General features: G+C 48.1%; 1 protein-coding gene across 3 annotated transcripts in view; it reads left to right on the top strand.

Annotated features, from left to right (window-relative positions):
• The window catches only part of ARHGEF12 (Rho guanine nucleotide exchange factor 12), a 926,126-nt gene that overhangs the window by 520,997 nt on the left and 392,761 nt on the right, over positions 1–12,368 (top strand). For all 3 annotated transcript variants that reach the window (XM_078682163.1, XM_078682161.1, XM_078682160.1), the window contains one exon: positions 779–893. In XM_078682163.1, coding sequence (XP_078538289.1) covers positions 779–893 — 115 coding nt within the window. The remainder of the gene's footprint in view (positions 1–778; positions 894–12,368) is intronic.

Below are 12,368 nucleotides of genomic sequence, written 5' to 3'. Positions count from 1 at the left end.
CTTTGCAGCCAAGACGCTAACAATGGACGCGGAGCCGCGCGATGCCAACTTCCGACGCGCAGGGGTACTGCTAATGAAAACTTTCCGGATCCAGTCTCACCCCTGGGGGTAATTCTTGGGTAATGAATCTATCACTCCTAATGTTTCTTACAGGTGAGATATATTGTTACCCGAGGTAAGTAACTTGTTCGTTAGCATTTTAAGCATTATTGTGTTAGCATTTTAGACCGCCACCAGGCTATGGTTTGCCAGTCTGTCCCAGGGACTTCATTTCTGGCACCTACAACTTCCACACTCTAGCTATTACTGCTTTTATCAAAAACTGCTTTACAGTCTATGCAGAGCACCTATGCCTACATGCTACAGAAAATAATTCTTCCCCGAATGCCTCTGTTCATAGCATGGTGCTCTGTAGATGCACACTGGCCCACCTTGCTCCACAGAAACTTGTGACTTTATATGCAGATCTCTTCTTATCAACTTACTTCTACGAACTTTATACTAGGATTTCTAGCCATCATACTTAAACTCATCTACTGAGCGAAAAACCATCATAACAAGGAGATAGTGCCCATGCACATTGCCTTCTAAGGGTTGACTTACAGTGAAGAAAAACCACTTGCAAACATCTGAGCTATATGGCAGGAATATGCAGAGCATGTGAATCAACAGCACTAAAAATAGATGCTTACAGGGTAAGTAACGTTTTCTGTATGTTACAAGTGGTGCTAATTACATTTTTAATAGTGATTAATGCAGTTATTCTCTTTATTTTAAGGAAGCTGAAAGTAACCCTTTGTGTCGGAGGCTCCAGCTGAAGGATATCATTCCAACAGAAATGCAGAGGCTGACCAAATACCCACTCCTTCTGGATAACATTGCAAAATATTCTGGTAGTTCAATATAATGTTTACCTTTTTTATATGGTGTTTATTACATCACAAGTATCAGACATGCATCACACTATGACCGTAATATGTTGCATTGCAACAAATGGATAAAGAGGATGCTTTTCCCTTTGATAATTCAAGTGTACACCTCTCTTAAAGAGAAATCACTGGTACACGTCCCTCTCGTTGACAAATCTACAGTCCTCTTAAATTAACAAATCAAATGTAAAGCTGTCTATCAATAAATCAAGTATGTGCTTTTTGCATTGAGGAATCCTGGTTGCACCTTCCAATATTCAACGATTTCTCCCTCAAATTGATATATCAAAGGTTCACCCTCCTGTCACTGAGAAACCAAGTGTCTACTTTCCCTATTGAGAAATCAAGTCAAGACCCCCATTGATAACCCAAGGACGCACCTCTCACAAAGACAAATCTAATGTTTTACCTTTGTCTATTTGTGAAACAATAAGTACACCATCTCATATAGGAGTCCGGGTATGATCTTTTCAATTGAGTAATAATTGCTCTCTTCTCTAATATGGAATTTTTATGTTTCTCTCTTTAATTAAACATGGGTTGCATCTCTCTCATAGCTAAATTAAGGACTCATCTAAGCTGCAGAGAAATTATTAAATTAATGGAATCCCTCTCCCTTAGGGAAATGTAGGGTAGTTCTCCTCCAGGGGATCCTCATCAGTAGTCTTCGCTCCATGTCTCAAGACCTGGTGAAGTTGCACTGGCTCCCAGTACGAAAGCGAATCGCTTTCAAGGCATTATGCACAGTGTTTAAGGCTCTGAGGGGGCTGGGCCCGTCCTGCCTTGCTCACTATTTCCAGCTATACAAACCGGGCAGGCAGCTGAGATCAGCGGATCAGGGGCTGGTTGTAATCCCACGAATCAGGAAAGCCCAATGGGGCGGCAGAAACTTCTCTGCGGGGGCAGCGAGGGCCTGGAATGCCCTCCCTCTTGCACTGAGACAGGCTACAGAGATATTGCCATTTAGAAAACTTCTGAAAACTTGGCTGTTCATTCACTAGCTTTAGGCTTGGCCCAGGGAGCGTTCATTCAGTGCCAGGACACCATCTGGTAACAGTGTGCTTTATAAATGTCACAAATAAATAAATAAATAGTCTTGAGCACTGAATAGTCCCGCCCACATGCAGGGCTACTCAGTGCTTCGGACTGTAATGAGGATTCCCCTGGAAGAGAAATAGGATTACAGGTGAGTAACTTTTTCATCTATTCCCAGCAGCCTGAATTGTAAAGGGACATTGGCCTATGAAATAGAAAACCGATGACATTCTCAAGACTTATGAAGAACAAGTGTCTCCCAAATCAGTATATATGACCTCTCATCTTAAGTAGAAAAGAGGCCTCATCTTTACTCTCGAGTAGAGAAGACTATGGACCTTGTAACTCCTGCAGAGGAGGAGGAAGAGGCACTTTGAGCTTCTCATCTCCAGTGAAGAAGGATGGGAGCTATCATGTGTAATGCAGCTTGAGATACAGCCTTCTTCAGCTCCTGTTCAAGAGGACACTGACCTCACACATCTACTGAAAGAAGTGGCTGCATTGCAGAATGAACCTGACCACTCAGCCTCCAGTACAAATAAGAGGAACACCAGTCTTCTTGGTGCTCCTGTTGCACTGAAGAGTTGTTTTTGGTGGGTACTTCAAAGGGCATATTTCTCAGCTTTGGACTATTACATAGTACCCAGAATGGCTCTGTACGTTTTCCTAGTAGGGCTCCCGCACTGCTAGGTGACACTCTGTGTGTCCGTTTTGGCCCCATACTGACATGGAGCAGATTCACATGTAATGACCACTCCTTTTCGCTGATGACATCGGGTTCCTTTCTTTGTGCACCCTTGTATGCATATCTGGAGCTCCTCTCTTTTTTGTCAATTGACTACTTCTTTTCGTAATTCCTTCAGTATTCAAGGGAACAATATCCCCACCAAAGACTACAGGGTTCAAACTGTACCATGACTTTGGGACGTAGATGTCTGCGACAGTCTAGCACAGTCTGCCTCTAGTGTTTGGGCTTGGGACATGACTTTAGATCTTGCGAAGACTGTACCTTGATGCACCTGAAGACAATATGGAACCATGAAGTGAAGCTGTATGTCTCCAAACACTTAAAGAAGTCACAGATTTTGTGATATCCCCACTCCCAGTGGTAAGTGCAGACTCATTCTTGCTCTCAAAGTCCTCCTGCACCAGGTCCTCATCGTGGTTTAAGTCATCTGGTTAGTTCAAGTCAAGGAAAGAAACTTAAGCAGGATGCAAACCCATCCCATCTCCATATGTTCAAATAGAAATTGGGACAGTATCAAGAAGCCAACGGATCTCTGTCCCAGTTGCAGAGCCGATTCCTCAACTGCTCACATTAGCATGTAGCAGGTTGAGGCATTTAAGGAGTTCATGCTGTGTATTGTTTGCACTCTCCCAGTGCCCTCCGGCATGTAAAATGCTTGCTTTGGCCTAAGTCTGTCTGCCCTGGATCCAGGGGAACTGGGTGGTCACCTTGGACCTGCAGGATGTATACTTTCATATGTTGTTCTTCTGTCCCACAGACACTACCTGTAGTTCAAAGTCGTCCACAAGCATTTTCAGTTTGCAGTGCCCCCCTTTGGTTTTACCACCACGCCTTAGGTGTTCCAAAAAGTGATAGTGGTGCTCACTGACCATCTTCAGAAGTTCGGAATACCAGTTTTCCCTTATTTTAATGACTGGCTGTTGAAGGTGGGCTCGCCACAGTGAGTTGTGAACCTCCTCCAAAAGACAGCAAACATCCTGACATCATTGTGGTTCTTGATAAATGTGCTGAAGTCACCCTTGACTCCTTTGCGGAGTCTTTTATTTATAGAAGCTGTTCTAGACTCTGTGCAGTTCAGCCTTTCCTTTGTTGCAACTAGTCCAGGATGTTTGGGCTGTGATCCTGATGTTTCGGCTTTGGTCCTGGATCTTCGTGAAAGCAGCTCTGAGGCTTCTGGGCCTGTTGACATCATACATCCTGCTTGTCCAGTTCGCCAGGTCGCAAATGCTAGCTCTACAGTGGGATATGATCTGAAGTGTCAGTGGGCCCAGCACCAAGGAAACTTGTCAAATGTGATCCTGTTTTTGGAAGAGTCTGCACAAGAACTGCAGTGGTGGCTGCTCAACTGTAAGAAAGTGCCCTCTTTTTGCATGGTTGCCCCCACTTTTTGCTCAGCTGTTGATGTACTTTGAGTGTGCCCTGGGTTCCTACCAACCAGGTACCCAGGGCCTATGTTCTTTCCCTAAACTGCATTGAGACAAACCCCAATTGGCACTCTTTGGCCACATGTCCTTCCCTTGTAAATGGTACCACAGTTACCAAGGGCAGCGTGGCCAGAGAAGGCATTTAAGGGCTGCAGCACTTATTGTACCATCCCTTAGACGCCCTGTACCTTTACACACACACACTGCCTTTGCAGGCTGTGTGTTTTGGTGCAGAACAAAGTTAAAAGTCGACATGGCACACATCCCTGGGTGCCCTGCCTACAAGTCCACTGCCCTGGCATAGGTCAGCCACCCCTCTAGCTGAGTGCACCGTACCTGTGGTGAGGGTACAGGTGCATGAGCCCTGTACCCCTACAGTGTCTAAACCAATTCTTCGACATTGTAAGTGCAGTAATGCTATGTTATGTTATGTTATGTTAATTATATTTTTATCGCGCACAGCTGCCCCAGCAAAGGGGCGTCCTGGCGCTTTGACAGAGACTACAACATAACACACAGTAAAAGAAGGGGCAACTATTCAGATACGGGAAACAAGAAGGTTTTAATCGCCTGCCTGAAAGCAAGCAGGTCGTCAAGAGCTCGGATGTGGACCGGGAGCGAGTTCCATAATCCTGCCGCAAGCACCCGGAAGGAGCGGCCACCCATTCTGCTCAGTTTGAAACGGGGGCATACTGCCAGGTGGAGCGCCTCGGATCTCAAGGATCTTAAAGGGATATAGGGAGTAAGTAGGTTGGCAAGTGCCGGCGGCGAAGAAAACTTCAGAATTTTAAAGGCCAGACACAGCGCTTTGAACTTGATTCGCTATCTGACCGGGAGCCAATGTAGGGCCACGATAGTACCAGACACTGAGCAATGTCTGGGGAGGCCCACAATGGCTCGTGCCGCGGCGTTTTGAACCCTTTGGAGCCTAGAGGCCTCTGCTTGATTCATCCCTAACATCAACGAACTACCGTAGTCCAGCCGGGATAGTATTGATGCTTGGACTACAAGCTGTCTGGTAGGGGGGTCAAAATACTTTAAAACCGGCCTTATACCCCGCAGGATGCCATAACATGTGGCCGCCACCTTCTTGGTGTGATCCATAAAGGTGAGTGCAGAGTCCAGCCAAATGCCTAGATTTCTTACTCCAGAGGCAGGAATCGGAGTGACACCCAACTCTGGTGGCCACCACTGATTTCCCCATAGCTCCGCGTGCTTCCCTAATACCAACACCTCAGTTTTGGTGGCATTCAACTGAAGGCAGTTGGTCCGGAGCCAGCTTGCTACTGCCACAAGACCCTCTCGGAATCTGGGGGCCTCCACCTCATGGTCTCCACTAAGTGTCACCGCCAGCTGTGTGTCGTCAGCATATGAGGTCATCGTCAGACCCCACTGTTTGACGACTGCAGCTAACGGTTTCACATAGAGGTTGAACATTGTAGGGCTCAACGAGGATCCCTGTGGGACTCCCAGCTCCAAGGAATAGGTGGCGGATTGACCTGGTGGTATAGCCACTTTAAAGGTTCGCTCCGATAGAAAGGAACGGAACCACTGGAGAGCGATGTCCGTAACTCCAGCTTCCTGTAAGCGTTGGATCAGTATATGGTGGGACACAGTGTCAAAAGCAGCGCTTAGATCTAATAACAAGAGCGCTGCTGTATGACCCGAGTCAAGTACCTGGCGAAGATGTTCCGTGATGTAGAGTAATGCCGTCTCGGTACTGTGTCCTGACCGGAAGCCATTCTGACTGGGATCTAATATCTGGTTACGAGTTACTATTAAGAGTATATGGCGCTGGGAGGTTGCCAGTACGAACTCCACAGCAACGTAATGGATTTACTGAAAACTGGGAAGATTGTTATCAAACTTCTCAGCACATTAAACCCACACTGATGCCTGTGTGGGATTTGATGAAAAATGCACTCAGAGGGCATCTTAGTGAAGCCCCCTGAAAAACAACCTAACTCTAGTGTCCTGGCCGAGTGGCTACTCGCCAGCTGCCACCCCCAGACATGTTTCTGGACCCCTGGGTCCAGATCCAGCTGTTCTTGGGGATCTTAAACAAAGCACGTCCTGGGAGGAGGTGCTAAGTCTCCTCCCCCAGGATAGGCAGGGTCCACGAATGGGAAGCTTCAAAGGCTTCCTGCCTTTGTGAGCTACCACAGCCCTTTGCTACTCCCAGCAACTGGCACCCACCTGTTCTGACTCCAACTTTGGGCGGGAGAATCGGCTGGAAAACCAAGTAAGGAAGGGAGGTGTGCCTCAGGTGGGGGAGGCGAGGTGAAGCACAACTCTCAGTCCCTGCCGTCTTGCAGATGGGTGGACCAAGCCAACCAGAGAGAGGCACATGCCCCCCTCCCACAGGAGGGTGGCATAATAGGGGGTGTATCCACCCCAACGAAAGGACCCATTAGTCCCAAACTTTACTTACCTGTAACGGCCCTAAATCTACTATTTAGGGGTAACCCTGAACCTTGCCTATTCAGACATGAACCGACGAAAGAAGAAAAGGAGGACCGAAAAAAACGTGTTTAACTAAGAGGAGGACGTCCACTGACTTGGCCTCAGCCCTACCAGCCTGTCTGCGCCTCAAACCTGCTCCAGCGAAATCCCGGTGTGTCCTGCAGCCCTCAAGAACCCGAAGGGCCTGCCCTGCCTTCCAAAACCAAGATCTTATCTCCCGTCAGCACCGGATTTGCTCACCCACAGACTCTGGCTCGGACCAAATCTGCGAGTCTACACCACTCTGCACCCGACTCCCATGGCCCCAGTCGAGTGGCCCAACACCACGAAGAGGCCCCCCCCCCCCCCCGGTGATCCTGACCTGAGATTTGGTGATCTGACCTGCCTCGAATCTCCAGTTGACTTCTGCATCCCCTTTCTGGAGGATCCCCCGACCGGAGCTGGTAAGAAAACCCGACGCCTAAAGACACCCCCCTTTGACTTCTCACAGCCTTGGGTTGCCCAACCGATGATGTCCCAGAATCCCCAGGCATCCAAACTTACCTCTCCAACAGATGATCTTCGTCCCCGAGCCTGCAGTCCTTGTTGCATCCGGAGAATCATAATATACACTGAAAACCCTTGGGTCAGAATTTCCAATCAGAGGACAAAAACTGATTATCTTATAACGTTTGTGGGGAGATCCCTTTGTTAGGACTAAATCCCTCACCCACCGTAGGTGTCATGCTTCATCATTGAGATTCTTATTGGAATGGGAAAACCTAGTCCCGCCACAGGCTATAACCCCCTCACTGAAAGGGAGGAGCTCAGGGATGTTTTGTGACTAGTTATTAGGATATACTAAATCCTACAATGAGAAGAAAGGTGTCAGGTTGGGTAGAGGGCTTGGCGCAAAATAATATAAACTGGGGCGATAGTGGTAATTAAACTAGCTACCACTTATGAAAGAAATGACTTTATTAGCTCGTTGCTGGAATACCAACTCCCACAAATAAGTACTTACCTGCAAACCACGAACTTAATTTCCATCCGTAGGATTGCATTGACTGCTTTTCTTGAAAACGTGTTCTAAGTGTGGAGTTGGTTTGGATGAAACACTGAACAACCGCAAATGTACTAAAAGTGAATTACTTACCTTTTGTCTAGGAAATGTCTCAGTGTGATATCTAAGCATATCACACTCATTAGCAAAAGTAACTTAAAAAGTAATCTAAAAGTAATGTGCACAGTAATCTGTAAAGTAATAAAAACTTAATTTCAAACTGTTAGCTTACCTTTAATTCAACCCAACTGCATTTGAACCTGTATTCAACTCTAAATTTAACTGCATAAGATTTTGCAAAGTATTATTTCACTTACCTGTGCCAGGCTTGGCTTTAGGAATAAAATAACTAAATAATAGTTTTGATATAAACAAATTGGTCTGAGTTCAGTTTTTGAGTGTTTGACAGAATTTCTTGCCTAAGTGTGTACAACAAATGCTTAAAACTACCCTCAGATAAAGTCTTACTACTCACCCACACTACCGCAAATAGAGAGTAAGGTGATATCTACTTTTACCTCTGCCTACATTTGGGGTTTCACTGGACTCTGTGCACACTATAACTCTTTTTGGTATAGTGTATACAGAGACAGCTTCCCACAGCTGCCTAATGTGAAATGTGGTCAAGGCTTTCCGCTAGAAGGTCTCTGCATCACTTCATCTGGAAATGAGGTGGTTTGTCGTGCCTACACAGATTGTGGCTAGACCGTACTCATGAATCAATCTGTAGGGATCACAATCAGAACAGCTGATTAGAGAGCGAGTGAGCAATGAGAAGCTGTACATGGGTCAGAATGAGGTACACAAGAAAACAAAGGGCCAAATTGAGATCCCACTATGGCATCACAAACAGTTTGGGATGGAACACCTGTGTCAAACCTTTAATAAAATGCATCAAAACAGGTGATTTAGATAAGGACGAGTGGCCCGTCTGCTATTTTAGGGTAGGGGGCCGTTACACTTTGTAGTGAACACCCTTCTTCCACCCTCTGTTCTGTCAGCTGAGGAGCCACCAACTCAGGCTGGACATGTACCTGAATAGTCAGGTCTTTTTTGTGGGCTAGGGAGTACTTCACCAGTCCCAATTTTGGAGTTCTCCCCTACTGTGATAGAATCTCCCTGGCTCACTGGAACTGTGGCTAGCAGTTGTCTACCTTTCCTACATTGTCTCTTCTTTTTCTTTTGGGGCTCATCGGATCAGCCTCCCCAGGTTCCTTGGATGAGGTCTGGCCCTGGACCAGTACCTCTCTTTGGCTCAGACCAGCCTCTTGGTGGTCATTCCTAATGAGAAAATCAAGGGGAAGTCTTGTTTGACTACCAACTTTCTATAACTAAAGGCCCCAGCTATTTCTAGGGGCACTACAGCCACATGCCTACCCTGGGATAGCTCCTACTCTTTTAGTTCCCCTGGGACATACTAGTTTGAGAGTACAAGCCTATCTGATAAAGACTTCTAGCTGCAGATTCCTTACCTTTGAATTTTCCAGCCGTCCGGCAGGAGCCGGAAACTTTTGCTGAGCAATAACCCTTGCACACGGCATCGTATGTCTCCATTCGGCTCTGCTTGACATCGGCATCGTAAGCGTCTGTTATGACGTCGTGGTGCCTATTTAGGTGCCACCCAGGCACGCAAAAGTCAGTTCTTTTCTTCCTGTGCCAGCTAAACGCTGATCTGGGAAGAGCCTCTTTTTGGCAGGCCTTTTCTCTACTTTTGTCGAAATTTTGGGATTCCAACTTCGTGTGCGAAGTATGTCTTCGAGGGAGAACAGTTTCAAGCCATGCAGGACTTATTCCGGCACAATCCCGGTCAATGATCCCCATCGCTTATGTCTGTGCTGTCTCAAGCGTGACCGCACTACAAAGTCGTGTTCAGACTGTCAGGCAAATGGCTCCGAAGACCTTGAGGGAGCAGGCGGTGAAGTTACTCGCGGCCCAGCAGTCGACACCATCAAGCGAGACTCAGAGGAGGCCACGGTCCCGATTGAAGAAGAGGAGGTCACGCGAATGCTCACTGAGTCCTAGGTCCTCTTCCTCTCATTCGATTTCCAGCAGGAAAGAGGCATAAGAGGACTTCGACTTCCCCTCAGCTGGTGTCCGTCGTCGAGAGAGATAAGGAGCACAGACTAAAGACACGGTTCTGCGGAGCTGGAGCCAGAGTCGACTTCGCATCCCCCCACCCTTTCCGGTAGCCAGAGCGACTCCCGCTCAAATTAGTTTTATGAGGCCATGCACCGCGTATTTGAGCGGAACGACCCCGCTGGTGAGCCTTCAGGCCCGCGGAATTGGAAGGGCCCCTTTGATTTGACTCAGTCGGGACTGCCCAAGACGCCGGTCGTGCAAATGCGCCCTTCTGCCACATTGAATCAGAAGTCGGTGCCTGCAACATCACCGAGGCCCGTTGGTGGCACAATGCCCATCCTCATTCCCGATGACACATAGCCGAATGGCGTCAATTGACGCCGATTCTGACGTCGACAGAACCCAGAGGTTCTATGTTGTCACCTGAGCACTTTGAGGATGTGCTAGGCTCGGAAGAGGAATGGGGGTGTCTGGGGATCCTCTTGAAATCCAGGAAGTCTCTGAAGAGAATGTGGACTGGCATGGGGAACTTGTGGAGGCCAGTGGATTGGATACTTCTCTAGATACTGGCATGCTGTCTCCTGTAACAGTGGATACGAGGAGGGGGTTAAAAGGTGCCATGGTGGTCAAAAGGGCTGCTGAGGTCCTTTGACTGGAGCTGCCCTCTGTGCAGGTCAGGACTAATCTCCAGACTGATGTGCTTCAACCTGGGACTTTCACTTCATAACCCTTGTTGCCCTTTAATGAAGCCCTTACAGATGTTCTTCTGGGTACAAGGTCCAAACCTGGCACGGCGGGCTCCTGTGAATAGGACGATTGCAATCCGCCATCGCCCAGCACTGGTTTCTCAGCCAACATCCCACCCCAGAGAGTCTGGTGGTGCAGGCCTCTACGTCCCAAGGCGCATTCCCTTCCGGACAGGGAATCCAAGAGGTTGTATGCCTTTGGGAACAAGTGGTTTTCTTCCTCCAGCCTGGCATTGCGGTCTGTGAATACTGCTTGTTTATTTGGCAGTTTCTCCCATTCCCTTTGGGAGATGGATGCACAACTGCTGCCACAAGTCCCTGGAGGAGGTCCGGGCTGTGCTCTCTCAAGCTGTGAATGATAGGAGAGATGCAGCAAAATTTACCATACGGTGTGGCCTAGATAAATCAGATTTGCTAGGTTGGTTGATTTCAATGATGGTGGCCTTGAGGCCCCACGCCTGGCTTCGTACAACTGGCTTCTCGGGTGATGTCCAAGCCAATGTGATGAACATGCCCTTTGATGGAACCAGCCCTTTCGGGGAAACGGCAGATTCGGCCCTGGTCAGGTTCAAGGACTTTTCATCTATGGCCAGATTCTTGGGCCTCCCCTCCACCCACAGTGGTCAGTCTTCCTCTTCCTTTTCATTTTACTCTTCCCCATTTCCCTTTTCCCCTTTCCCCTGAAACTGGCTCAGAGGTAGGCAGAGGTTAAAATTAGATAGAACCTTACTCTCTATTTGTGATAGAGTGGTCGAGCAGTAAGGCAGTATCAGAGGACAGTGTTAAGCATTTGATGTACACACTCAGTCAGCAAATTAATTCACACACTCAAGAATTGTACTTTGTTTGATTTACAGGGGATGCAGTAAGTTGCAACACTTAGCAAATACAGTACGTTGAAATTAATAGGCTTTTTCAGTAAATTACAGGTAAGTTACTTTTTGCGTTACTTTTCTAACTCAGTGCGGGATACCTAGATTGAGCACTGGAACATTTCCTGCAAACAGGTAAGTTAATCGGTTCACAAGTAAGTAATCAACTGTAGGAGTTAAGGTTCTGGGGTTAGACTCAGGGTTCCCCCTGGGTCAGTGATGCACTGTTGTTGCACCCTAAGTGACACTAGGGCGGCCGGGTGCAGAGTGTTGAGGCCCAATGTTATCCAATGGGGATAGGGCGCATTCGGTTGGTGGCTGTTGGCAAGCAGGCCACTGGGTTGTGGGAGCAAAGCTCCTAGGGTTAAGGTCAGGGCAAATTAGGAAACAGAGTAGCACAAAAGGTGCACCCTCAGCGGAACTCTGGCGCCCAGGTGCAGAGTGCTGTTTCAACGTCGGGCGCCCTTTTGTTTTCTATGGAGAACCTCCGGTTTGCAAAAGCACTGCAGGCAGGGAGATGAATGACTTCTGGGTGCAACCACCCCTTGGAGAGGTAAGTTGGGAAGTTAAGGGTTGGTTAACCACCGTCGGTTTGGGCACACTCGGCCGTTGGGTGTCGGGTGCAGGGGTTCCTTTTGGGGTCGGATCTTCTTATCAGCTCCTGGTCGCGGTTAGGGGGGCCTTCTGGGTTTAGACTGCAGGCGTCGGCTCGAGGCTTGAGGCAGGTCAGGGGCCACCGGATCTCGGGTCAGGATCACCAGGGTGACCTCCTCGTGGTGTTTTTCCACTCAAACTCGGTCGGGCCGGTTTCGGCGGATGCAGACTGGGGTGAATTTGCGGCCTTTGGCTACCGCAAGTGGGTGCAGTTGAACAAATCTGGTGGTCACGGGGGAAGCAGTCTTTGAAGTGAAGGCAGGCAGGTCTTCCGGGGTTTTCGAGGTTGCTGCAACCCAGGGTGGACGGACTCAACTGCGATACAAAAGGGGATGATGGACGGAGCGTTTGAACAAATCAAACACTCACCCCCTGT

Source organism: Lissotriton helveticus, chromosome 3_1 (genome assembly GCF_964261635.1).
Source record: "Lissotriton helveticus chromosome 3_1, aLisHel1.1, whole genome shotgun sequence".
Classification (NCBI taxonomy): Eukaryota; Metazoa; Chordata; class Amphibia; order Caudata; family Salamandridae; genus Lissotriton; species Lissotriton helveticus.
Note: the sequence above shows the minus strand (reverse complement) of the source record. Positions and strands in the feature narration are given on the sequence as shown.